Source organism: Centrocercus urophasianus, unplaced genomic scaffold (genome assembly GCF_019232065.1).
Source record: "Centrocercus urophasianus isolate 14NV4802_14NV808 unplaced genomic scaffold, USGS_Curo_1.0 seq_14, whole genome shotgun sequence".
NCBI lineage: Eukaryota > Metazoa > Chordata > Aves > Galliformes > Phasianidae > Centrocercus > Centrocercus urophasianus.
The window spans coordinates 16,669,928-16,697,825 of record NW_024884586.1 but is presented as its reverse complement, the minus strand read 5'-3'; the positions used below and the strand labels follow the sequence as shown (position 1 = coordinate 16,697,825).

At 40.5% G+C, this 27,898-nt stretch overlaps 2 protein-coding genes and 1 non-coding gene across 7 annotated transcripts in view; 1 reads left to right on the top strand and 2 right to left on the bottom strand.

Moving 5' to 3' along the window:
* The first annotated feature begins 759 nt into the window (after window positions 1-759).
* F2 (coagulation factor II, thrombin) lies at window positions 760-10,666 on the top strand. Its single transcript, XM_042815125.1, has 14 exons — window positions 760-884; window positions 1,798-1,961; window positions 3,352-3,376; window positions 3,557-3,607; window positions 4,133-4,238; window positions 4,318-4,448; window positions 4,823-5,119; window positions 5,469-5,579; window positions 5,860-5,986; window positions 6,449-6,616; window positions 6,936-7,109; window positions 7,283-7,461; window positions 8,908-8,978; window positions 9,379-10,666. The coding sequence occupies exons 1-14, from the start codon at window positions 803-805 to the stop codon at window positions 9,517-9,519; spliced, it is 1,827 nt and encodes a 608-aa protein (XP_042671059.1). The 5' UTR covers window positions 760-802; the 3' UTR covers window positions 9,520-10,666.
* Window positions 10,667-12,579: 1,913 nt separating this feature from the next.
* Window positions 12,580-27,898, bottom strand: part of CKAP5 (cytoskeleton associated protein 5) — a 46,321-nt gene continuing 31,002 nt past the window's right edge. For 3 of the 5 annotated variants that reach the window (XM_042815119.1, XM_042815121.1, XM_042815120.1), the window contains exons 25-45: window positions 27,580-27,774; window positions 26,877-27,012; window positions 26,480-26,568; window positions 25,599-25,709; window positions 25,177-25,302; window positions 23,928-24,077; window positions 23,366-23,569; window positions 22,990-23,125; window positions 21,986-22,179; window positions 21,351-21,523; window positions 20,056-20,229; window positions 19,478-19,598; window positions 18,590-18,769; window positions 17,967-18,154; window positions 17,481-17,556; window positions 16,587-16,775; window positions 16,368-16,505; window positions 15,754-15,837; window positions 15,501-15,660; window positions 13,901-14,055; window positions 12,580-13,460 (exon numbers count right to left, since the gene is read on the bottom strand). In XM_042815119.1, the coding sequence (XP_042671053.1) occupies window positions 13,206-13,460; window positions 13,901-14,055; window positions 15,501-15,660; window positions 15,754-15,837; window positions 16,368-16,505; window positions 16,587-16,775; window positions 17,481-17,556; window positions 17,967-18,154; window positions 18,590-18,769; window positions 19,478-19,598; window positions 20,056-20,229; window positions 21,351-21,523; window positions 21,986-22,179; window positions 22,990-23,125; window positions 23,366-23,569; window positions 23,928-24,077; window positions 25,177-25,302; window positions 25,599-25,709; window positions 26,480-26,568; window positions 26,877-27,012; window positions 27,580-27,774 (3,234 nt within the window). In that variant the 3' untranslated portion in view covers window positions 12,580-13,205. The remainder of the gene's footprint in view (window positions 13,461-13,900; window positions 14,056-15,500; window positions 15,661-15,753; window positions 15,838-16,367; window positions 16,506-16,586; window positions 16,776-17,480; window positions 17,557-17,966; window positions 18,155-18,589; window positions 18,770-19,477; window positions 19,599-20,055; window positions 20,230-21,350; window positions 21,524-21,985; window positions 22,180-22,989; window positions 23,126-23,365; window positions 23,570-23,927; window positions 24,078-25,176; window positions 25,303-25,598; window positions 25,710-26,479; window positions 26,569-26,876; window positions 27,013-27,579; window positions 27,775-27,898) is intronic. The other 2 variants (XM_042815122.1, XM_042815123.1) reach the window with 2 other exon arrangements.
* Window positions 19,316-19,426, bottom strand: LOC122158432. The gene has a single exon (XR_006168229.1). It is a non-coding gene; the product is annotated as a small nucleolar RNA SNORD67 (small nucleolar RNA).

Sequence of the window (27,898 nt, the reverse complement as noted above, 5' to 3'; positions counted from 1 at the left end):
GACTTCAAACTGCTTCACCCTCCTCCACCCCACTGGGAATTATATTGCCACAGGAAGTATACACTGAGAATGGCATTGCTGACCTAACTGGAAGGAAAATTGAAAATCCACAGAGACTGCAGCCAGCACTCCTTCTGCTACTTTGCATGGGTGAGGGAGACAGCGGAAACTCAAATTTTGTTCCAGTGCCAAAATATCAGACTGAGCCTGCTGATAACTGTGGGGAGAGAAGACAACTGGACTCTAAGGGGAAAAGGGATGGAACTTCAACAAAAAAAAACAGGAGGATGACTGGGAATGGTTAAGGAGGTCTCTGTTAGAGTACAGCATCCAAGAACTTGCAGCAGGGAACCAAGCCAGCATGATGGGGAGGCAGCAGTCATGCCAAGAGCTGCGGGAGAGCAGGTTGACACAGGGAGCAGTAGCGAGCTGCTCGGGTTGGGGCAGCTGGCAGAGACTTCCCTGCTGGCCCAAGCTCTCCCTATGCCCTGGGACAAACTTATCCTCTTAATCCTTATGCCATGTTATACAGTGAGATGCTAATTTTAGTCCAGAGTGTGGCGGGATATCTAAAGGCATTTGGTTTGGTTTCTACTAATTAAGTATGAAAATGAAAATGCCCCAAAGGGAGGGAAAGATGCCAAGAGAAAAGGGATAAGAGGAGCCTCAGTCCCGCTGTCCCTGACACACCATGACCTCTGGAGTCCTGTTTCTTCATTCTGGTTTAATATTAACCCAGCAGGGCTGTGACTCCACTTATTCTGATTCCTTTGCATTTCCTCTGCAGCCAGGGCTGTACAGCATGGCGCAGCACAGCAAAACCACTATGCTGCAGGGCCTGCTCCTTTTCAGCCTTCTGCACCCCATCTTGAGCCATGACGAAGGTAAGAACACAGGGAGATGGGCAGTACCAGTGGGTGATTAAGGAAGGAGGATGGGCTTAATTCCTTTAGTGGTAAAGCCTGTGGAAGATTTTCCAGGTAATGCAGAAGGAGATTCTAGAAGCCTGTAGCTGGGAGCGAAAGGGTGCAGAGAGCAGAGAGAGCATATTGCTTCCCTGCCCAAAAGGATGCAGTGGCACCCAGCAGCTGGCAGGGAAAGCTGGTGACAACAGCTCAGTGGATTTCATAGGTCACCTGACTGATGGTGGAGAAGGAGAATGTGGCTCAGAACAAGCAACTGTGGGTCTTGTTAGCTCCTTAGTTGACCCCACTGGCTGCAACTCTGCATTCCCTCTCCAGCTATCCTTTATCTAAAGTTTAGGTCATATACAGTATGCAGCCTTCCTGCTTACTGCTCCTTTTCTTTTACTAGAGCCTCTACTTCATCTACTTATTCTTAATGTGAGTTCAGGTCCTTTCTAACCCACTGCTGTATGGGGCAAGACCTGTCATAGGTCTCAGATCAGGGCCTGTGAAGATGAAGATGGAATTTACCTATGCCTATTGCAGTAGCCTGAAATTGGCAAGACAGAAATTCAGTGGTTGGCAGACAGCAGTAGCAAGCTCCAAGCAAACAAGTGAATTAGCAGAGCAGCTTTGCCAAGGATAGCAGAAGATTATTGTCACTTCTGTGACCTGGATGAAGCCAATCCTGACAGATGAATTATAGTGAGACTGCTGTGATCACCAGCTGTGAACCTCACAGGTCCTTGACAAGGCTTCCCTTCTCTGTACGGTGAACTGGGGAGGCTGGGCTGTGGGAGCATTACGCCAGCTGAGTGAAAACTTCAAGAGGAGACACAGGGACCCTCCCACCATGAGCATCCCTTTGACTGGCAGTGTTCTGACTCGGTAGTTTTCCTGGAAAAGGGGCAGGCACTGTCACTGCTCAAGCGTCCACGACGTGCCAACAAGGGATTTCTGGAAGAGATGATTAAAGGAAACCTGGAGCGAGAGTGCCTGGAGGAGACATGCAATTACGAGGAGGCCTTTGAAGCCCTTGAATCCACTGTTGACACGGTACGTCACAGGCCACATCGGTGTCCTGCAGCCAGCTCCTGCAGTGAGACCTGTGGGTCACACACAGCCAGGGGCTGGGGTCTTAACACGCAATTTTGTGCTACGAAGGCAAAGCTATTGTGCCTGTCACCTAGGGAGAGACTAGATATCCTCAGGGAAATTCCCTCCTACAGCACTCCTGGAAATGCACTGCAAATCTCAAGTCCCTTTTCCTCTCTCTATTTCAAGCGTGAAGTGAAATAAAAGAGAGCCTTCCCTCAACCACTAGATAAGAATTTCACCTTCACCTAGTTCAGTATGGTGCCACACACATTCGAATAGCTGCAGTCCCAGACACCCAAAGAACAGCTGACTTTGCAAACAAATTCTGAGCACAGACGCCTCAAGCCCTGTTGAGATGAAACTCTGGCACAGCGTATCAATTTTCTGGCTTCCAGACTTACTCACTCAGCTAATCTTTTTTTTTTTCTCCATCCTGTTGTAAAATACTCCTAGCCCCAAGCCAGTGATAATTCCACACCTGAGTATAAAATAATAAGCATTATCAGTCAGGAGTTTAAGCCAGAATGATAAAAGCTCTACAAACTATTTCTAAAGCCATCACTCTCAGGCTGCACGGGAGAGATGCAGATGCGAGGAACTGAGCAATACTTGCAAATGACTTTTAGAAATTTCAGGTTAAATTCTTTGGACTTCTGTGCTGCATTACTTCCTCTGCAGGTTGACGAGGAAGAACTGCTGTAAGCATCTCTGGTGTTTTTTTGGAGGGATTGTAGTCCCTTCTGTTAGTCTCATTAGTTGCAAATCCACAGCAAGTAGCCTGAGCCTCTCCTGGAGATGATCAATTACTTGATTAACAGCTGAACAAGGACAGCAAATGTTTCTGCACATAACCAATTGTCTGTGTTTGCATCTCCACATTTGTTAGAAGCAATAAAAAACATTGGTGCATCCTGCCTGTTCTAGGTCAATATAGAGAAGACAAAGGCAAGGTGGAAGCTCAGCACAGATTAACAATCAAAATGACCTTCAGAGGATGGTGCAGAAACCTGCAGACATTAGGTTAATTTATCACAGGAACTTTGCTGTATTATGGTATTGTGTTTTGCTGGCATGGGACATAAGGCAAAGCAAAGCAAAAACTTGCTTATCAGAGCAGAGCTGAAAAATGACTTGAATCCTGAGTCTGATGAGTGGGAATGTGGTTTTATATCAGACTTTCTGCTTTATTAGAATCCCTAGTACTTAATACAAACAGAGCTAGTTTAATTTGTTCCACTTACTGCAATGAGGCATTCTGCTTGTTTGAATTGCAGCAGCCAAGGTCTGATGTACTGCATCTCTACTCCTTGATATTTATGGTGGTTTTTTTTCTTGTTTGTTTTTACAGGATGCATTTTGGGCAAAATACCAAGGTAGGTTGTTTCAAGTTCCTCAGTAACCCTTCCTGGAGAAATGGCTCCCTACCCTCTTAAGACAGCTCACTCTCCAGGAAAAAGTGCTTGTGTTTTGTCCCTAAATGATGAACTGATTCAAACCATGATGCTTATTTAGATTCTCTCATATAACGTGCTTCTTTCTTCTTATTTTACAAGTATGTCAGGGCATAAAAATGCCTAGGACAACTCTGGATGCTTGTCTAGAAGGTAAGAAATTCATGTAGAACTTAAGCTCTCAGATATTTTGAATGCTATGAATGTGCTTCCTGCAGATTTCAGAAGGAAAAAAAAAAATCTGAAATTGGCAAGGTCATCTAATTAGAAAGAAAAATATCATGAGAAGAGTTTAAATTTCTTTCTCCCTCTTTATTTCCCCACTACCCATTTTACAAACTGCCTTACTGCTCCATTGAAATGGCATAGGGTAGGTACGCTTTTCCTGTGACAAAGTAACGCGGCCTTAAATATAGCTCTGGGTTAGACTGGACTCTCAGTGCTGCTCTGGTCTGTGCCTTACAGCCAAAGCAAAGCACAGAGCCTCAGGCAGAGCTCCCTCTGATGAGGCAAAGCAAGTTCAAGCGATGTGCTCTTCCCATCTTGTAAAAAGAACACCTATGCTTGTGCAGGCTCACACACATCCAAAAGTTAAAGGCACCTGTGGTACTTCTGACTTTGAGAAATGTTACATCCATTTCCACCAACTCAGGCTCACCTGTTTTGGGATTTTGGCAGGCAACTGTGCTGTTAATCTGGGCCAGAACTACCGGGGGACAATTAACTACACCAAATCAGGCATCGAATGTCAAGTGTGGACAAGCAAATATCCACATATACCTAAGTAAGTTCATCTCTTGCTTTCCCCTAAAGGGTTCTCCAGGGTGTCTCTCCTTCCTAGCCTAACCACCCTTTCCTCACAGATTTAATGCATCCAATTATCCTGACCTCACTGAGAACTACTGCAGGAACCCAGACAACAACTCAAAAGGTCCGTGGTGCTACACACGAGACCCAACGGTGGAACGGGAGGAGTGCCCCATTCCAGTATGTGGTATGTCTCAGCACTACATCCCAGCTTTTCACCAGCAAGGAACTTAGCAGTAAGACTGACCCTAAGAAAGGGAAAAGAATTAGCGAGGAGGCTGCTTATACAATAGAGGACACATGGAATAGAGGACCTGTGTCTTAAAAATTAAAAGAGGGTGGGAAGGAAACATCACCGAGTTACACACACATTCGCATACCAGAAATAACATCTGACACTACAACTTTGTTGAGGGTCACCACTCACGAGGTAGCATAGCAGAAGCTCTCAAATATAAATGGAACTCTGTGCTTTAATAAACTGGTTCTAATACTGTTTGCTAACAGAAGTATTTTCTAGGACAAAGCTATGGATTAAATCACAATTTTCTGCCTTTCCAGGTCAAGAAAGGACAACAGTCGAATTCGCTCCTCGGGTCACACCATCAACCACAGCACAGCCTTGTGAATCAGAGAAAGGCATGCTTTATACAGGGACGCTTTCGGTCACTGTATCTGGGGCTACGTGCCTGCCATGGGCCTCAGAGAAGGCCAAAGTAGTGCTCCAAGGCAAAACCATTAATCCAGAGGTGAAGCTTCTGGAGAACTACTGTCGGAACCCTGATGCGGATGATGAGGGTGTCTGGTGTGTAACAGATGAGCCACCATACTTTGAATACTGTGACCTGCATTACTGCGGTAAGAAGCCTTTATTGGTTTGAGCAGGCACACTTGTCAGGGAATGGAAAAACAAACAAAACAAAACGTGACTAGATTAGTATGAGTTAGTGCATGTGAAAGTCCTAGTTGTCCAACTAGCACATGCACTAACCTACCATACCTGTACATAGAGCCATTACCTCTCTCAGGTGTACTTTTCTCACTAAAGCCTCACACTGATGGATTACGAACATGAAAGTAACAACTGTTTTAAAATGCCATTCCTTCATTGTTCCTACTATGTGTGGAAATGAACATCCACACTGACTTAAATGTAGAAACAGCAGCAGTAGGCTTTTTACCACGTCCATCTCTTTGTCTCTCTCAGACAGCTCGCTAGAGGATGAGAATGAACAGCTGGAGGAAATATCAGGACGTACTGTCTTTCAGGAGTTCAAAACCTTCTTTGATGAAAAAACTTTTGGTGAAGGTGAAGCAGGTGAGTAATAAGTGTGCAGAGAATTTGCAATTTCTTCTTCCAGAGCATTCCACTGTGCCTCCGAAATACCAGCTTACCAACAGCTGCCAAAAGCAGGGGTGGGAGACACTTAAATTCCCTGAAGGTGCAGCAGAAGTCAAGCTGTCAAACTCTAGTTACAATTATGGAGCTAATAAGCACTCTCTTCCTAGGCTCTTCTAACTTAGCATGCTGACTTCAGATAAAACTGTGCTGCTGTGAAGCAGGCAGAATAATGAAAACAGACTGCCTATTTTTTCAGACTGTGGCACTCGCCCTTTATTTGAAAAGAAACAGATAACAGACCAAAGTGAGAAGGAGCTGATGGACTCCTACATGGGAGGCAGAGTTGTACATGGGAATGATGCAGAAGTTGGAAGTTCCCCCTGGTAAGTATTATCTCCCTTCTCTGCCCTTCCCACCCACTTCATGCAGGGGGAAATAAAAGGGCAATCTGCCAGTTAGCATGTAGCTGGTATCATTTCTAATCACAGATTCTCCAAGTGGTTGATAAAGCAGCAGAAAAATAGCTGGAAATAAACTTTCCTCCTCTTGAGCTAAGTATACAAGCATCAGGGAAAGCAAGAGTGCTGGTGTGGCCCATGGTTCCAGCTTTGCTGGAACAGATGTGATAAATTTTTGCAAGTGAAGAAAATAAGGCAAATTGTCTATCACGTAAGTTACACATCTCCAGGGTAGATATATTTTCAATAAAGCCATCTTCCTTTTTATCAATACAGCACAATGTGCTTCCGTGCTTACTGCAAATCCCACTCTCCCTGATAACATGAAGACACACGCGTCCAGCCAAGACTTCAGTCCTTAAGCTTTCCTCTTTCCTTGTGTCTAAGGCAGGTGATGCTCTACAAAAAGAGTCCTCAAGAGCTGCTGTGTGGTGCCAGCCTCATCAGTAACAGCTGGGTCTTGACTGCTGCTCATTGCCTTCTTTATCCACCCTGGGAGAAGAACTTGACCACAAATGACATTTTGGTGCGGATTGGCAAGCATTTCAGGGCAAAGTAAGAGCCTAGTCTAAGCAAGAGTGAACTAGTTTTGCCCTTGAAGTAGTGAGATATAATGAGGTTTGGATAAAAATCAGTATCCAAGGAAGTACACAGAAATATGCAAACTAATGGCAAAGGCCTCCCACTGGTGGGATTTAACGGAGCTATATATGCTGTGCTTCCTGATCCCAAAGGTTGAAGTGAGAGGGAGAACAGAAAGGCTGAAGGTGCACTCCATCATCCAGAGGGGACAAAGCACCTGAGAAAGTCATCAGCCCCCAGAGACTCTCACTTGCTACTGTACAGTGAGTTCTTTCCTTTACAACTATTTCAGATATGAAAAGAATAAAGAGAAAATTGTTCTGTTGGATAAAATCATCATCCATCCCAAGTACAACTGGAAAGAGAACATGGACCGAGATATTGCACTCCTGCACCTGAAGCGACCGGTCATCTTCAGCGACTACATCCATCCTGTCTGCTTGCCAACCAAGGAGCTTGTGCAGAGGTGAGGTGGCTGTTGCCTCAGTCTCAGAAATACAGACTGCAACATCCTTCAGGTCATCATGGAAGACGATAAGAAAGATGCCTGTTTGTGCTACTTACAGTGAAGGAGTCTGGCAACAGAAAGCTGTTACAAGAGATATAGTATATATGTTATAATCTTATTTCTTTCCACAGGTTGATGCTGGCAGGATTCAAAGGGCGGGTAACTGGCTGGGGAAATCTGAAAGAAACGTGGGCCACTACCCCAGAAAACCTGCCAACAGTTCTGCAACAGCTCAATCTACCTATTGTAGACCAGAACACCTGCAAGGCATCCACCAGGGTTAAAGTCACTGACAATATGTTCTGCGCTGGTAAGTACACCTGGGTGCATAAGGTTAAAGCTTGCCACTGAATACACGGGGTCTGGACTCCTCTTGGAATTTGTGCTACAGAGTTTCCTTCCAATAAACTTGCAAATGCCCTCCTAAAGGAAAACTTTCCCATGACAGCAACTCTTCCAGCTTTCAGATGACAACACAAAGGCAGCAGAATTTAGGAATAAGGTTTTAACACTACGCTGTCAGACTAAGTAGCCTAATGGAACAATTCCACTGATTATCAGCAACAGCTGTGTGAGAACTGTGCTCATAATACAATCTTTTTGCCAGCATAAGAAGCAGTTCAGCAGCTTTCTACGTTGACTGCAAACCAGCTATTGTAATACTCAGTAGACAAACAATCCATTCTTTACTAACTTGCCTCAACTGTTTGAACTCCTCTTTAATCCTATGCCACAACTTCCTTGGGAACAGACTCGCTCAGATTAATTACAGCATGTGTGGATAAAGTCATTCCCAATGTTCTGGTCAGTTTCCTGACCAATAAATTAGAATAAATCTGTTAATAACTTCATATTTCTTGATGTTACAGGCTATTTTACGGATCTTATAGCTTTGTAATTTCTCTTTCAAGCTTTTGAAAGAGCAGTAAGAGCACTTTTCATTTTTTTTTCCTACTATAGAAGGCATTCTGTACTTCTGATAATCTTTATTGCACCTTCTTAAACCTCCTCTAGCACTAGAAGAGACAGTGTCCAAGATATAAACACACTAAAGATTTATGTGCTAGATTAATCCTTCTTGCTATTGCTGTATTTCTAATTCCTACAGGCATGTCAACAAGTATTAGGCTGAGTTTGTGCTGTTTGCATCTAACAATGTGCTTGAGACAGGATAGAAGCCAATTTCACAAGCACCCCATCAATACAGTGTTCCTATTGTTTCTTCTCCTAAAAAAGCATTTTTGAAAAAATAGCTGAGATGAAGACATAGGGCAGCAAAAAGGAACCTTGCATGACAGGAGGAACGCATGTGTTCAGCAGACATGACAACGAAACCTGTCTTTATAGCAAGTCTAAAATAAACATCCAGCTGGATAAAGAGCAGAGCCTACAGACAGACATGCAAGTAAAAATGAGGAAGATCATTTTTCTCTAGTCAATACGAAAGAGAGTGCACGGACCTTGCACACACTGAAGTCTGTAAAACAAAGGTACAGCAGCTGAAGCTATAGCTGCAAACAGCAGCTGACCAATGGCAATTCTGATAAGAAACAGGGTGGCTGAGTACAGCAAAATCAGTAATGTTGCAAAGACAGCAGAGATAGCTGTTACAGAAATATTAAATTAAGAAAAAATCATTTAAGTCCAGAGTTTGTAGAAGCAGTAAACAGGGGGTCTGAGACATCATGAAGCAATGCTTCAAGGAAAGACCACCACTCTCCCATAGCCAAATGTCTAACTCTCCTGTTGCCTGTAGGTTACAGTCCTGAAGACTCAAAGAGAGGAGATGCTTGTGAAGGGGACAGTGGGGGGCCGTTTGTGATGAAGGTATGTTCAACAAGCTCAAAGACACAGAGCTGGGTTTGTGTGATGCTGAAGTTGTATAATTGCCTGAAAAAAACAGCAGTAGAGATGAAAACTGCTGAGTGGCTGAAGCAAATTCATCTGAAACCTGAGCTGATCCAATAAGATGCATCCTGCAGTTGTCTAGCTCAATTTCTTTACTGTTTCTTGCAAATACAGAGATTGGCTGCAGAATTTCTAAGTGCTGGCCAATTCCCACTTAGAGGTTTAAGAGTGAAGACAAAGCTATGCCAACAAGCTGTTATCTAGTAGATACCGCTTTAAATTTCAAAGTGGTATCCATGATGCAAAAAGGCTGTGGAAAACAAGTCCTAGATCTGAAAATCTCTTGTTCTTGTGCTAATTCCATTTTTCTTTGCTTTAGAACCCAGATGACAACCGTTGGTATCAAGTGGGAATAGTTTCATGGGGAGAAGGCTGTGACCGAGATGGCAAATATGGATTTTATACTCACGTATTCCGCCTGAAAAAATGGATGCGAAAAACCATTGAAAAACAAGGATAGAAGAGCTTCCCTTGCTTGTTCTCAGTTCTGCTACAATATTCCACTTCTTAAAAACATACACATTGAAAAATCTTGAAGTAGGAGGTAAATCCCTGCAACTTGACAAAGGAACGTGTTCTTCCCTGAAAATAAAAATTCTCAACTATCTTCTTCCTCGTGTTCATGCTAAGCTGAACAGCACCTGAACCCATGCCAGCACAATAGCTAGGAGCATCACACAACAGCACTAGCAGTACTGCTAGTTAAGATGTTGCCCTTCAAATGTTCTTCTCCACTCTATCAGCAATAACAATCAACAGATTTCAGACTTCAGATGATGGACTTAAGTCACAGTAAGCAAGACCTCCCTTGGACACTGTCCATTCCCCCCTTCCATTGAATTCATTTTCTGTTCTAGAAATCTGAAATGGTAACAACCTGGAGATACCTACCGCCTTACAGGAACTGTAGCATTATTCAAAATGCCACTTCAAGAATAAAGCAACTGTAGCCTTTGTTGCCAAGACCAACATTGTTCTCAGCCACAACAGCAGCAACAAAATACCAGAACTGCTCCTTATAAAGTTAGTGTCTGAAGTTAGAGATGTCATCTACGTGTAACTAATCACGTACAGAAACAGGGGTTTGAACAGATGAAGCAACACATGCATTTCTGCATAGCATTAACTTTCTATACGGCAATTACTGCTGGGACCTGGAAGTGTATTTTCTGCTGGCGTAACTAGATTCAGAAGGAAACAATTTGTACACACACAGTTTAAGGTCTTCCAAAGGCAGCATCTGGCACTGTACCTATTTTGTTCCTATAAAACTGCTTAGGATTCATCCTTAAAAGAAGCCCCACTTCTGTGTCTTTGCTCCAGTATTCATGAAAGAAGTACAGTAGTAAACATGTATTATATAGACTAGCCCATCTGTTCAGACCAATTTTCTCTCAAAAGTAATGAGAGATTTGGAAGCTATCTTTGGTTCCCAAAACGTCACATTCTCAAATCCCTCATCCTTCACAGTGCCATTAAGTTACAGAAACAGGCAATAGATAAAGTTGCTTCTGCTTCAAATGGAGTATTAAAGGAGAACGGCTTGGAAAAAAGATGATAGAGACAACTATCCAAAATTTGTTGGAAATAAATGAAGTTATTAATCAGTTACTGTGTTTTGCTACCTTATTGAAATTGGCTTATTTAGGAATCAACTGAGGACAGCCCGTTTTGACTGCCCAACAAAAGTACAAAAACAACCTCTCCAAAGGTATCTCAGAAAACCAACCTCAAATGCTCAAGTTCCACACCTGTTTCAAGTCACTGATAACCACAGGCATTGAAAAATGAAAATTCTTAGCCCTCTTAATGCTTGAATTTTATAGCCTCAGCCTATTCACAGCTATAATTTGAGAGAAACCTGGAGGACTTATGGAGAACCAGGACCATATAACTTCTGGAGTAAGCCACTGTTAAAGCAGACTTATTACAAACAATACAGAGGAATCATTTTTAAAATTCAGTTTAATATTATTTAAATATTTTCTGGGCTAAAGATTAGGCTTTATTAATTTATGTGCACAAGTTTTAGCTTAGAACTCCCAGGATATTGAGTCCAACCAAACACTACAAAGACACAGGGCAAAAAACTCATTCATAGTAAACAACTATACCTTCTTCTACTCATTATTCCTGTACTTCACTTCCAAATCAGTTTTAAGTCTAAAATAGTTGTTTAAAATAGTAGTATGCAAGTTTGCAGGCACTGCCACTTTAACATCCTGAACTAATTAACAAACAGCTCTTCAGAATGTCTATTAGACAGGGTACAGTAAATAAAAATATGGATTCATTTATATGTTAGTAATTGTTTCAAAAAAGCAGCTGGTAACTGAGAGGTAGTGGCAGTAACTCCAATGACATCCAAACAACTATTTGCCAACAGCCCCAAGTGCACAAAACTTCTGCACTCATCAACAATGGCCAAAACTTCCTCTTGCCATTTAGGCCTGTTAAATAAGAGGGCATGACCACTTCGGGTCAGCACAGGAGACCGCAACTACTGAATCAAAGCAGTGTGAAGCAATGAAGGGCATCTTGTTAGTTAACACAGGATGAAGACTGCTCACAAGTCACCTGCTATCACAGTGCATCAACTCACCACAGGCACCAAGCAGTATTACAGATCCACTGTAACCCCAGCCAGGGGTCTTGTAAAAGGAAAACTGCAGCCATTTGCAGCAGCTCTGGCACAGACCTGTTGTACACGTACTGATTTAAAACCAAGTTTTCACTGTAATCGGGCAAGATCAATTCAGCTACAGCCCAAATGCTGAGACTCCCGTGGTCCCCAGAGCAAACAACAAAAGCAGCAGTTACATGGAGCCAAGATTAGAACCCAGAGTAACAAACTCTGCTTTAAGCCTGCCTGTCCAACTCTTCAATAGCTCTGTTCTAGCTCTGGAGCAGATGTGCAATTTATGCTTCACAACCAGCTCACACAGGCAGTGAAGGAGCAAAGTGAAAACATCACCTCCTGAGAGATGAAAGGGCTAGGAAGGCTACACAGTGTAGGTCTTTAAGCTTTCATACTTGCTGCTTCTGAAGAAGGCTACTCAGAATACGCTCCTCACTCAAAAAGCAGTTGACTACAGCTTCTGAAGACTAGCACTAGTAGGCGTTTTCTAGTCATACGACACAGGAGGGTTTGCTAACATTAGATGTTTAAGTGCAACTGAATATGGTGCTGTGGTCTACTTGCATTTGAAAACTCCATTAGGAAGACCACTTAATCAAACGAGTTCAGGATAAATGAGGCCACTGACTGTACATCACTGCTAATCTATTTCTTATCAACAGCAGCACACTCCCTCAAAGAGAAAGCATTTATACACAGAAGGGACTATGCTTCATCCAGGTAGAGGCAATACAAGGATTAGTAATTTAAAATAAGCATGTCAGCAAACAAAATATTCTCGACTTACTTGCAACTTACGGAAACCATAGTCCAAAACAAAAAACAGCAAGTACATGGAAAAAAAATACACTACTGCTTATAGAAGAGTGCAAAGTCTCAGGATTGCAACCCAGAGATAATATATTCACTCATCTTCCCTATAAAATATCCAAGCTTTAGGTTCATTTCAAGAATAGCTTAGTTCAATTTCTAGATGCCCAGTCACTAACATTCAGGAATAGACAGCAACTTCTCTCACCAGCAGTCACTGCTGTTCCTATAAAGACTGGTATAGTTAATGCAAACTTTATTTACAAAAGACACTTAAATTAGTTACTTCATGCCATGTGTCCATATAGAATCAACAGTTCAAGGATTACATGGAGAAGAATTCACAAAATTAAAAGTGAAATCACTAAAGACTTTCTAAGAGTTAAGAACTAGGAAAAAAGGTCTTAAAGACATTACAAATAAAAAAAGTTATGAGAAACTAGTCTGAGCAAGAGGATGGTTGTTTACAGGTCTGTACACTAAAACTAATACACAGACAGCCTTCTATTGTCAAGAGATGCTCACTGCGAAGCAGATTATGTACAAATACTTGTGCCACAATGACCCAGTCCCTCCAAAATCCACTGTATTATACATAAACCAGTTTGTATACATCAGGCCTAAACGAGGCCACTTAACTATGAAGACTTCTAGTTTAGTAAACTAAAGCTGAAGACAGCAACCGTGATGCTGCCTCTCTATTTGCGACTGCTTTTTATTCTCTCCAATCTTTTTTTCAAGTCATCAATATTAGCTGCTGCAGAAGAGGATGAAGCTGTGGTAGTTCCAATGCCAGAAGAATGAGTCTGATTGGAGTCCAGATCCAGATGTTGGTACTGTTCTCGTGACTCACGGAGCTGGGAGAGCTTACTATGAAGCATATCAGTAGAGGAGGCAACTGTAGGGACTGCTGGTTTAGAGAGCAGAGATGTCAGAGGTGCTCTGTCTTCCTGCTATGGTGAAGAAATGTGAATGTTAAGACAGACAACGGCAAAAGTGGTTTAAGTACAAAACACAGTTAATGGCTTTTCGTTTTTATAAAAGGCACTGAAAACAGAAGAAAGGAAAGGAACAGTATTGCTCTAGATCACCAGCGCTATTAAAGTCAGGCGCCAAAGTCAGAACTGTGCAAAGCTAGCTACAGCACTCAGTTCTTATAATTTAAGCAGCGAATGATTAACTTGATGTCAGTACGAACACAAAGGAACAAGTCCAACCATTTGCATTAAGAAGTCACACTATATCCCTGACACTTTGAGCCTCAGAGCAAATCTAGATTCTGAGGCGAATTTCTCTTAGGCGCAGCGGAGCCAATATTTGAATCCTCATAAAGATAAACGTAGGTAAATGAGGTACAATCCCACAGGATTTCCAAGCGTTGTCAATACGATACCTTTGCATTGTCAAGGCCACAACGTTGCCTGAGGATTTTTAATCGTTCCAAGTAAACTGAAGGCCCCACTTCCTCCCCATTTGTGTTTCCTATAGATGAAGATACAGTGTGGGTAGAAACAGGAACACACGTTTCTTCCACCTGAGGAGAAATTCCTGGAAAGAAGAAGTGTAATAAAAACAAGAGGAAAAAAAAAAAAGATTAAAAACCTCAAAAATAAGCCTCTTACTCTATTGCTTCAAATGAGATGCAAGAGATAAAGAATCAAACAACCAAATTATGTGCATTTGCTAGGATAGGAATATTGGCTCTTTCATGCCTGTCAGGTAATTTTCAGTTTTCACTCTTTCAAAGAAAACAGTAAAAGAAATAAAGACATAAAGCAGTAGTAGAGCAGGTCCAGAAGTAGCAATGATGCTAACAGTTGTCAAAAGAAGGGTCAGTGTATACACATGCAGGATGGGGACACAGATGCTGATGCAAATCAAAGGTAGACAACAGAGGGAACATAACAATTACACTGGCAGGATAGGAAATATTTGGAGCTTTCCATCTTTTGCTACACTCTGTAGTACTCAGTCAGACCTCACCACTAAATCCTCTTTACTTCTTGTTCAGGTAACTTGAAACTACTGCAAAATCCAGTTCAGCCTGAAACAGCGATGTCCAAAAGGAATGTTACATGGTGTTCAAAACCTCTCTACTAGAAGACCAGGGAAGGATTATACATTATGAAAGAAACTTCTTCCATTCTGAAATGAATGGCAAGTTGTAAGAATTACTTTGAACAGTGTTCATTAGTTTACTGCAAGGGTGTTTAAAAAAGATTTATGGAGAATTACAGTTAAGCATAGCTTGCAAGACAGAACAACAGCTTTCATTATCTCCAACTATTATAGTTGGGGGAAGAAAACTGGAGTCCAGTTTGAAAGCATTTACTGCTCAATCAACATTTCTTGGCTGTACAGAGTTTTAGATAAACAGGAAGTTCTGCCTTATATCTAGTCAGATAGATTTAAGAGGTGCTAAAATAAACCCTCTTCTGAATGTAATTTACAATATACAGATAGAAGAACAAACAGTAGCATGAGAAAGGCTAAAAAAAAGCAATCACACAGGACACAGTTAAGCACCTGAAAAAAAGAAACAAATTAAAGGTAGCTTTGCTGGACAACATCAGCAAAAAAAAACAAAACAAAACAAAACAAAACCACAAAACTACTATGCTGCTTAAAAGCAGAAAGTTAAAGGCAAACCTGACAGCTGTTGCTGTTCATAAAACAGCTTGTATACTTTTAAGTAAAAACTCCTGACACCAGAAACATGAAGCACAGATAATGCTTGTCCCACAGTACAGGGCAGAACTTAAAAGAACTTGTATATCAAGCACCTTTCAGATATTTCCTCACTTAATGCGATGACAGTTATAACAACTTCCTTGTAAACAAAGAACTTCTACCATGCAAACCATACTTAACACAAGCACTAAGAATATGTGAATTACTTTGGAATCCTATTAAAAAAACCGTATCTGGAGACGTTTAAAATGTGACACATGCAAGTGCTTCTTATAAATCAACCCTGTTGCTGTAACATGTACCTGTAGAAGAAGCAATGCGTCCTTTCCCCTCCCTTTCCGTTTCTATGAGCCGGAGGCCTCTTTCCACGTAGCTCTGGAAGAACTGAGATGAGTTTTTCAGGAAGGGCTCAATATCTGCATCAGAATATTTCTTTTTGTATTCATACAGCTCTGCCAAACCCTGGGAGGGAAGAGTTTCTGTGTATTACTACGAAGGCTGCATACACTATTCTATTGCATCATGCTTTCTTCTCCACAGGAAGAGAGCTCTTACCTCCTTGGTGTTCTCCTTGGAGCCAATCTTCTTAAATATTTCTGCCAAAATATCATTCACTTTGGCTTTTGAAGCTTTTTCTTCCTAAAGAAATAAAGGGAAACTTCTATCTAAGCGAAGTGGGTTATACAGTCTTCTCTTAAAAATGAAGGGAAGTTCAGACAAACCCACAGTACCCTCATCAGACCTGTTTGTTAGCTGGATACAGAACTTCAAAAATAAAAAAAAAAACCACCAAAGAAAACCTTTACAAGAGTTCTATATAATCACAGCTACAGAGAAGTATACAGACATTACCAAGTTGTAAGCATGCTTCTGAGAGGCCAGCATTTAAGATCTGGTTTGGATATGGTTAACTCTTAGTAGATGAAGTGCTTTAGCAAGCAGTATAAAGCCCGTGCTGCACACACCAATGTCTCAGAAGACCATCTTACCCTGGCACATATACACAATATTTAGGTAATACTAGAAATACTGCAAATTTCTAAAACAGCCATAGAAATAAGAGATTATTTACAAAGCCACCTGCATGTGGGAAGAATAATCCTTACTCCACTACTAATTGAAGCTTGTTTTCTGAATAAATTGCCACACAACATATTTCTATTACTTACTATGCGAGAAGCCCCCTTTTCTGTATCTTTATCAGCTTTGCTTCCAGTCTGGTCCATGGAATGCTTCATTACTCTACACAGGTGAGCCTCCAGCTCAGATTCGTTTTTGTTTTCTATCATCGTTAGGTGATCTAAGATCTAAAGAAAAAGAGGCAGTAGCTTTACAAAGTACGTGAACAAATCAATTCAAAGAAGTACATGACTGATGCCAGGTCTGACCTTGGGCCCTTTCAGCTTGCACAGGGTGTGAAGCAGAGTCTTCAATGTCCTTATAGGAAACTCACTCTTACACTGCTTCAGCTTCTCTTTGGGAAAGACCTTCATAAAAATGTGGATATCCAGTAGAATCCGATCCAGATTGATGCTGTTAATGGTTTCTGGCAGAAGACGCACCATTCTCCACAGACACTGGAATGACAGGTTGACTTACAGCAAGACAACTCCAGGAAGGAATATTTAAATATTTAAGGCCAGATTACACAAAACTATCTTTGAGTTGTTTCACTTTGCTGTGACATACATTGACATACATAGCTTGTGTGTCTGTTAAAATTATTGGTACGTATGGTCTCTCATTAGCAGCCCTCTATTCAGATCTTTCTTTAGAAGTGATGCATAAAACTGTATGTAGTAGTACTGACTTTACCACCAATAACAAGAGATGGCATTTTGTGTGAAGAAGTTTCAGCAAATAAAGCAAAGAAGCCAAGTACACCTGAACACAACATGATGCCCTCAGGTTTAACCTTATTAAAAATGCTGAAGCTCTCACTACATTATGCCAGTTATAGCAGGGTGCTGTAAGATATATAAGCCAGTTTCAGCCTGGGATTGTTTGAATGCACAGTACACTAGTGTGCCTAAGAAAACAGGTCGAGCAGGTGACTGTATCTCCCTCTGTGGAGCATGTATAAGCAAGTATGATCTTCTGTAAACTACTAGCAGGTGTTAAGCTTTCTCTCAGTAGAGAGAATGAAGTCATTGAGTTAAACATTTAATAAATACTTCCAGTTATCACTTTTTTTTTTTTTAATAAACTATCTGTTCTTTAAAGCTACATTGCTGATTCATAACCAGGCATTTCAGAGTTCAAAACCGCTATTAGAGGCTCACCTTCATGACAAGTTCTGAAAACTTAGGAGAGCTGGCTGTTGCTAGCAGACTGTCTTGAAGTAAAAGAAGCAGAGCACTAGAAGGATTAAGTTTAGAGTTGAATTACATGGGACAGCACTACACAAAATGACTAGTTTCTCAACACAGCATTACACCAGAGACTACTCCAGTTGTTCACATCATGCCATATAAGAGCTCTCTCTTCACAGCACTTCAGAAGCAATTAAGAGACAGTCTGCTGAAATACGAAATGTATACAACCACACCAAGCTAGTTTGCTTAGCCTGCCTTCAGCTGCACAGACTATGCAGACAAGCTACAATTACCACTAATGACCACTGATAATTCTTTATTATTAGCTAAACAATCTTATAGAGATCGTTCTTTGTTTACAACATGACTAATGAACATAATCATTCATTCAAGGAACACAGAAGAATAGATGGAATGACTACTAAGTCATGATTTTTTTTTTGAACAACATACCTCAAAATGTTGGTCTGGTCAGACTTTTCAAGAACCCTCAATACCAAGAGATTGACCGATCGGATGACCTGCTCACCCTCCTCGAGGTCTTCAACTCGAGAATCCAGCATTAATGTAATAAGACCATGCATTAGGTCCTTTAGCACACCAGCAGAGGCTTCTCGAGCCAGACTCTCTACCTGGAACAGCTACCAATTGAAAACAAGGTTAAAAGACTTCCTTACATAAAACACTTCAATAATAAGATTTCACTACACTACTAAATCCTTTGACATTCCTGCTTCATCCCTCAGTGGGGGATTTCTGAGTAACTTCTGAAAATACTTAAACATCCAACTAAGTATACAAAGCTTAAGAAGTGTTAAAATAGAACTAAATAGAAGCATCAGGATGGCTGTAAGCTATTAAAGACATAAACAGGCATTCTTCCCTACCCCTACTACTTATTCTCTGGTCCCTCCCAAAAGGTGCATTGGTGAGCAGATAATTAACAACAAACCTTTCATAAAATCATAGTGTGCTAGCCTAGGTACAAGTCAGCTCCGCTTAGGTATTCCATTTGGCTGCAACTTCAGCATAGACATTCCTTGCTTTTCACCTTAGTTTATAGGTCAAAGCCTTACCGATATCATGCTCCCAATAATACAGCTGTAAAGTTTTGCTATCTCATCTTTGTCTAGCTTCTCATCTGCCATGTGTGTATTGTAGATTAACCGAAGCTGCATAAGTGTAGCTATTAGAAATTGGTCAATGTGGCCAGACATAACTTCTGCTTTGTCTTCCTGTCTGAAAACTTCATCAATCTAAGATTTAAAAACAAAACAGAACACCCAAGTCAACATAATAAAAACAGTGCAAAACAGCTATAATTTAGAAACATTTACATAAGAAAAGTCTTGCCCTTATCTATTTTGCCAAGGTATTTCTATTCCAAGCTTCCACTTGAAATCAGTAAACTACAAACTTCTATTGCTAATTCCAAATATAATATGTTACATTTATATCTCTTTAAAGAATCAGTATCCTGTACAGTCTTGACATCTATCATAGATTCTGGAATTAACAACTTTGTGAAATCTTCCAGACAAAACATTTCTACATAGTTTTCACACATTCACAGAGTGGGCTTTAACTATGAGGGAAGATACAAAATCTTTCTGCTGAGTCTGCACAGCAGTTTACATTTAAAAGTTACGTTGGCAACAGTCTGCTTTTTCAAATCTGTATAGCATAGTCTCTATAGTATAGATGTGTACTTTACAAAAAAAAAAAAAATTACATTTTTCCCAAATTAGTGCTTCTGTGTTAGAGTCTATTTCACAACACAGAAGTGAAATCGATATTAATAAAGCGAGTCAGATGGCCCCTGTGCACTTAGTTTTGTCATCAGGGAGATTCTGAGCAGAGTCCATGTCACCTGACACGGTTGCTCCACCAGAGTGCAGCTCATCAACCTCGCAGAGAAATAGCTTAGTTCAGTATGAATAGTTGTTACACCTTAGTTCTCTTACCTGTGCTAGAGCCTGAATGCTTGTATTTATATCACCACTGGCTACTTGAGAAATGACACAGTTGATGGTAGAAGCAATGCTACTGTGCATGTCATCAAAGTGTGGCGACACAGCACGGATTCTAAACAGGTGAAAACAGGATTTGTTACCCTTTGGAGTGTTCGAGTTTATACTAAACTGCTATTTTTCAGAAGCAGTTTAGAGACAAGATTTTTTATCTTCACAGGGAACATTCAAGGTAGAAACAATTTCTAACATATCTATGAGTTTACCAGTATGCTAACAGACATAACACATTTAAGAAAGATCAATGTTGTCTTAAAAAAGATGACACAAAAATAAATAAGCATAACTCAGGTTTTTCATTAGAAATAACAGCTACCCAGAATTCAAAACAGTACCGTAGATCACCTTCATTTATGAAGGTCTTTCCCAAAGAGACTCTGACATCTCTTTTCAGAACAGCTGACACTTCCCCTCCTCAGGTAAAGAGGTCTGAATGTACAAACTGGTCATTTCAGCTTCTCAGAATAGTTCTTTAGTTCTTATTGGTTTTACTTAGATCCAACCAGACTCACTTGGGCTCAGGAATCAGGACCGGCTCAAAGATGTCATCTAGTTTGTGCTGTACAAGTGCTGGCATCTCACATTTGACAGTACCGTTATCATTTTCAATTTCATCAAGATCCAGCTGAAATTCCCGTGGAACTGTATGTGCTGTCTCAGAGTGACTGCCCATATTGCGATTTTGGCTACAGAAACCAGGAGAGAGATGTTTATTACATACACTCAACAGGCAAAAGTAACAGTGCTAACATCTACTGGTAGCCCTAAAGCTCCTATAATAGAACAGCATACATTTTGGAGATGTGATTTTCTTCAAGATCCTTAAAAACCTCCCTTTGCTGCTCTCCCCTAGCTATTAGTAAAACTAAATTTTGTAAGCCAGAAGAGCAGCTGCCAGTTACTTGCTTTCCCAGCTACCCTTACAAGATGAGGCCCCATCCAAACCACTGCAGTTAGGTATAAACTAGGTAATGCTGTTAGAGATCACTGAACACAGTTTAAAGTAGCACTAATGGAACACAGGCTTAGAGTTCATTTGTGTTTTTAGATGATGAATAGGATGCATGTGTACATAGAAACACTGCAAGATCAACTGAATCTAGTATTCTCCCATATAGCTTGTACTTCATACTAGAAGTTTCAAGGAAACATCGTACGCTATTCTCCAACAGGGACTTTTATTCCAAGATGATGAGCAAGTGGTAAGACACTGTTTCTGAGCTTTTGTTTCCAAAACCGTCTCTCCAGGCTGCTTCACACGTGCTCATCCAATTCTGTACTATGTAATTGTGCTAACAAGTTAGGGACACGGTCCAGATAAATGCAACACACAGGACATTCTCCCAGCATTTCCAACAGCTGTCTACCACAAGTGCCCTATCTGCCTGCAGCTTCACCTACAGACACCTCGGTAGAAACTTCTGCTGTTGTTTTCTTTTGTTCAGATCACAGATCTATACACCTATTGAACTGGCTATGATAAACATGTCACCCTTTGGAAGGGATGACAAGGATAGAAATGGAAAGACAGAAGAGCCCCTGCACTAAGGAGTTAGTGGGCAGTACTTACATCCTATAAGTGCGATACATAATTCTGTCCATGGAGAAGCAGTGAAAAAAGGCACAAGACCATTTAGAAAGATTTCAAGACAGACAAGACAAAAAAAAGTTTCAGACATTCTGTTTTAAATTCTTTGGCCAATTTTCACAACATGCAATGATGATACACAAAATAAAATAACATAGCTGGACATGACATTAGCACACACACTATACCACCTGCAGACCATAATGTATCATTACATACTTGAGTTTGGAAGACATATCCTCAGCTGGCCCCTTCCGCAGCATGCTAGCATTCGCACTGATGTTTTGGATACGCTGAGGTTTCTCCTCTGCCTGTCTCACTGGAGCAGCAGATGGTCTCTTGGCTGACCGTTTTATTCTCTCCTCCAACATGCTCATGTCTTTCTCTGACAGCTAAAACAAACAATGCTTTCACTCAGTGGAATGAGTTTTAGAAATGTGTACCTCTTGTAGGTGACGCAATTGTTACAGGCTGAGGTTTTGCAATTCCAAGACAAGTCAATACTACCATCTAGCAGCTGTCCAGCAGGGTCACTTGACTACCAGATGGTTGTTCAGGAGCTAGTTAATCCATATGGACAAGCTACTATATGAAATACAGCCACTTCTAGCCCACATTGTTTCCAAGAAACAAATCATTTTTAGTTCAAATCCTACCACTGTTAGTAAGTTTAATTGTTGCTTGTGTTGCTGAAGAACAAAACACACCTATCCACCCTTGCACGTCCTCTGTATTTATGAGCCCCAGGCAACATTTTAACACTGTGGACTCTACTACAGAAGCCAAGGTCCTGCTATAGCTTGCCTGTTCCAAGTACTTGCAACTCAACCATTGTTATTTCCAGTTACACTCACATTTCCAATCAGCTTGAATACTTGGTCACCATGAACATTGTAGACAGTTACAATGGTGTTCAGTGCAGCATTGCGAACGGTGTTGTCTCTATCACCAATATGAGTTGCCATTTCTTTCAAGGCTTTCCCTGGAGTTGGCTGGCATACGTTCATGCCATAAGATTCAACCAGACATCCAAGCTCTTCCAGGCACTCTGAAGGAAGAAAATGACACAAGCAGATTCAAAATTAAAGCTGCTGAGAAACAATCCTCTAACTTCTGTGCTGTTTGAGAACGAGCATTCACTATACAGAAGGGTGAATCACAACGCTCAGTTTATTAACAGAGTGATAGTTCTTGCTCTCTGTGTTGATAGATGCAGATACTCTGGATGATTTATGAGATAAAGAAGCACACAAGCATCTAAAAGCGGTCAGTCATTCCCATACCTTTCCAAGTACTTCCCATTATTGTGAGCTACATGATGTTTAACTTCACAACTAGGCAGTTTAGACAGTTGTAAGTTTGTAATGTCGTACCATAGAATTTTAACCTTCTAGATTTATAAGGATGAGATATTCAAGGTGGCCATGAAGCTGTTTGAACTTTAAAACACTATATGGTAAACAATTCCTAAAGTAAAACAGTTGAGACCTCTGTACATCATAGAGACATCTTTTCAAAGTTCCGATCGTATTACAGATTCCCTTAGTGACCTGGACAGTACTGTCATCATTGTTCTCCACAGCACTGTTTTATTAAAACAAGCCTCCTCAAGGAAGACTCAAACTTAATGTTAATGTTAGATTACTATCAATAGATTGTTACACCTTCCAAAGATAAAAAATAAAGAGCAAGATTATTCTTCCTTTAACTAAAATACATGACAGGGTTACTTGCAAGTGCATATAATTCTACACACAGGGCAAATCTCATCTTCCACTAGAAGTTAAGTTGGTTTTTCAGGATGCAAAACAACACGGCTAAAAATTGAAACTGCTTAGTATGTAATGCTATTTCCCACCTGCACGCTGTTTTGAGTTTTTAGATTTTGTCCCCTCCATGATGAAAGTAAACATTTTGCTGGCTGGATATATGAGACACATCCTATTCAGGATGGCACGCACATCTTTGCGGATGACATCTTTTGGTTCTCCTACCTAATAGAAAAGCAAAAACAGTTGGGAAGAAATACTGAACATTTTGAACAGACTCTTCATACTGATGAGTAGTTTAATGTCAAGACAGTCAAAATTATTCTCAGTGCAAAAACTCCTTCTGGAAAATGCCTTTTAAAGGCAAATACACAACACATTCAGAATGAGCATCACTGTAGTAATTTGTTATCCTGCAATGTTCCCCACAGAAAGCGAGGTTAACTTCTGTATAATAAATGGTACCTTTATGATGAGATACGGGATGAAAGACGATGCTTCATTTTCTGTAAGGTGATACTCCTCTTGGCTCAGCATATTGAACAGCAATTTAAGGTATTCAAGCGTTTTCATAAGAACACTTGTGTTGGTATCAAAGAACCGAAGAGTAAGCCACTTCAGGATCAGATCCAGGCAGCTGATGACTCCTTCTTTCTCATTCTCCAAATGCTTCAAACAACATGGGGAAAAAAGAGGGGCAAAGTGAAGCACGCTGTTCAAGAAATCAGAACAAGGAAAAAGCTATGCCTGCTGAGACAGTCTACACACACTGATTGATTTCTGTGGCTGCAAGTGCTCACTTTCAGCTTAAACAGCTTTCTGACATTTTAAGAAAAACCTCTAGTGAACAAACTAATTTTCTCTTCTCCTCAAAAACAAAATTCATTAATTATCTGGAAAAAAGTTTCAATCTCACAGTACAGTTACTTCTAGATTCTCAGAACACTCCTAGTTGATTTCAACTCAAGATGAGACAGCAAGGAATAATTATTTTTGTTGTCATCCACTAGCACAGATCCAAACTTACCTCAATCATAACAGCCAGTGCTTTGTTGTGGTGCTGGAAGTCTGCATGAAACATCTCATCCTGTAACCATTTGGCTACACAACTGGACATTTGAGTTTTCAGCTGTTCAATGTATTCATCACGAGGAGTAGTGAAGTTCCACTTCAACACCTGCAAAACATCAGCATTTGGAACTCAAAGCAAGCAGCACTTTTTGCTCTTGAAAAAATCTGCAAATTGTATTGTTTTCAGTCCTACTTCAGAATCTGTTTTCAAAATCTTCTCATTATCAAAAGACAACGGGAAAATTTAAATGGCTTTTGCTCATCTTGGCTTCCATAAAAGATCCTGTGTTGAGCAGTCATCTTTAGGCTGTTACCTTAATTTCTACAAACTACTTAGAGTGGTTGTTTTTAAGCTACATAGGTCTTTTCACTGGCAAGTAATCAATGAAGTATGCTTTAAGCAACAAAATTTCCACATGCGCAAAAAAATCAAGCTTGTTAAGAAGTACCATTCAAAATACATATAAAGAATCTAATGTGGATCCTAGAACTCCAACGTTAGGCATGCACAAAAAGTTGATCAACTTGACACTATAAAGCTAAGGATCATCTCTTAGAAGCAGCAAGAAGTTCTACAAGAACATACAGATGCACAAAATCTGACAAACAGACAAACATCACAAAGTAATATGGGCCTGTGCAAGTCAGCTGGGGCACTGGATAAACAACCCAAAGGACAGACAGAAAATACAACTTTCATGTCCTAGCATAGTTAATTTTAAATGCCAGAATCACAGAATCACAGATCACAGAATCACCCGGGTTGGAAGGGACCTCAAGGATCATGTAGTTCCAACCCCCCTGCCTAGCAGGGCCACCAAACACACACATTCAGATCAGGTTGCCCAGGACCCTGTCCAACCTGGCCTTAAACACATCCAAGGACGGGGCATCCACAACCTCCCTGGGCAGCCCGTTCCAGGGCCTAACCACTCTCCTTGTATAGAACTTCCCCCTAACATCCAACCTAAATCTTCCCTCCTTCAACTTGGATCCATTTCCCCTAGTCCTGCTGTTGTCAGCCCTTTTGAAGAGTTTACTCCCCTCGTGGGTGTAGGTTCCCTTCAGGTATTGATAGGCTGCAATGAGGTCACCCCGCAGCCTTCTCTTCTCCAGGCTGAACAAGCCCAACTCCCTCAGAACAAAAAGATGTATTAAAATTAATACTAATTCAAAATAAGTGAAAGCATTTAGATCTTTCTTACCTTCAGTCCTTTTTCATCTTTCATTCTCTGTTCTTTCCCATTTGGGACTATGATAAAAATGGGACCCGATTTGTCATCATCCTCCTTTAAAGTAGGCTTGTTTAATATTTTCTTCCCCTGTACGCCCTGAGAAAACAAAAACACCCCCAAACCCAAGGTATTAAGAAGCAACGCAAGACATATGCCTTAGTCCAAGCAATAGCAAGCATTAGATGCCAGCCAACCTCATGCTGCCTATGTAAACAAGAGCCAGAGAGAAGCTGAAAGAATAAAGTTGATTAGAATTTTTTAAAGTATGTGCTCTGCTGCTGTGGAAGCAATACTCGTGACAGTGTGTGCAACAGCACCCTGTGAAAGATGACATATCATTCTGGACCAGTGCACCAGTTACCCACACACATACCTAAAACCCAATGTAGTACCTGTTTGATAGATTTGCTCTTTGTCAGTCTGGTATTGCCTTTGCTGAAGTTTGTATTAGTTTTGGACAGGCTGGTACTGCCCTTGGACACACTGCTATTAACATCTGACTGCTGTAAATAAGCCATAAAAAAAAAAGGCTTTGTTGTTAGAGACATATTTACTTGGAAGAGTTACCAATCCACATCTCTTACATGGGCATTTATTTTTTTTTTTGTGTCCATTGCAGAGGTATTAACTCCAGAATCAAAATTCTGACAAGCAAATATATTAACTTTGGCAAGCCTACAACATCCTTCCAAGTTTGTTCCATTCATTTCTGTCATAGATCTGGACTTGTGTCAGTTTTTCCCATAACATTACTTGAGGCAATAGAAGCAAAAGGATTACAAAACAAGGTGGTTTTTTGCTTAACTTTAAAATAAATAGAAAAAAATCACTAACAATGAAAAAACAATTCAAGGATGCACAGCTGAGGCTGTGACTGTGCTTTCAAACATATTCTTTCTCTTCTTGCTTCTGTGTTCCAACTGTGAAGGAGATGAATTTCCTTCAATACATGGGTTCAACACTGTTGTTCACAGCAGAACAGCAATAGTAAGAATAAATACTCAATTACTTGAAACCAAGAAGACAAGCAAATTTACAATATGGAATGAGCTGTTCACATGGCATTTAAAAACAAAACAGACTTAGTTAAACATTATTTCTGTTATTACCTACTTAAGTAGAAGATATAGGAACACCTAATTTCAGAAACCAGACAAACACACTGATTCTTTTTAAAAGCAGTCCCAAGAAAGGGCTATGCTCTTTTACCCATAAAACATTACTCAATCTGTTAATTTAATTGAATTAATATCATACAAAATAGAACAATTACCTTAGTTTTAGAGGAAGTTCCTCCTACTTTGGCTTTTTTGGGATCAGGCTTAGATTCCATGCTATTTGACCCTGAATCTTCTGTAAGAGCTGGAAAAACAAAGATCATCCCAAACTATCAGGAAGCCTGTTTCAAATCAACACTGTTTTTTTTGTTCTTAGAACAGAATAATAAACTACTCACGAAGATAATGATAGTAATGTGTGATAATGCCCTTATCACACTGAAAATTTTCTTTTGCATGTTAGCACACACAGTTCCCCACATCGTTATACATCAAATTTATTATAGTTTAAAACATAAATAATCATTAAAGTACTGTTTCACCAAAAATTCTTCTTAGGGGAATGTAATCCAACCCTTTTCTTCCGTTATTTCCCAGAACTTGAGAGGTTACCTGATGCAGGTTGGAATTTGGCTGGAGCTGCTCCCCCTCCCACTCTGGAGGATGCTTTAGCAGGCGGAGCTGGTTTGGCTGGCATATTGGCTTTGGCTTTTTCAAGCATGGCCAGTACCTGGTCTTTGGAAGTAGGCTAGAGGGCGGGGAAACAAAATAACAGATATGGAAGGATTACTATTTCAATACATACCTCAGACTAGAAAAACGACAGTACTTTGAAGCAGAATATTCTCTAGTAAGCATCTTTCATGACACTTGGAACATGCTTTCAGATCTTCACATTCTGAGATGGGACACCTTGCCACTAGTTTATTTCTGGAAGATGTATATGAAGCAAACCAGCAATCTGTTCCAGCTGAGCAGTCCTATGAAGTTACTTGAGAACCCTATGAGTTATTGTTTGAGTAAGCCATGCATGTGTTTAAAGGCATACAGTTAGACAATAAATGGTAAGCTATCAACAAATAGATTTCTTTCAGAAAAATACACATTGTGAATAAATAACAAGCTCTTGTAGTGATAAATCAGTTGTGGCCACGGTCTTTTTGAAGTACAGAAAACTTGCAATCTCCTGACCTTATTTTCAGCCACCTGAAGTTCAGTGCAGGCAAGGTTTTCCATGACCAAATACATCACAAACCTAACCATTTAATATTCACTTAGTCAAAGTCACATTAGCCACTCTTAGTCACAGCAATACCTTCAGCTTGCCGGTGGCTTTTGCCATCTTCTCAAAGCCAAGATGCATCATAAAGAATGGCAGGGCATCCTGAGCCTTTTTACGCACATCTCCATTTCGATCTTCAAGGCAGGAGTAGAGGTGAGGCACACATAAGAGCAGGTCAGAAGGAACAGTGCGGAGGGTAGGCAACTTGTCAGCCAACCAACCAAGAAGCTATAAGTTTAAAAAATGTTTTTGAATAAGTGATTATTGATATTTGGAACATCTAACATAAGCCACAAGAGAATGAACGCTAGTCCTTTACTCATTCATTCAAAGAAAAGGAAAAAACTATGTT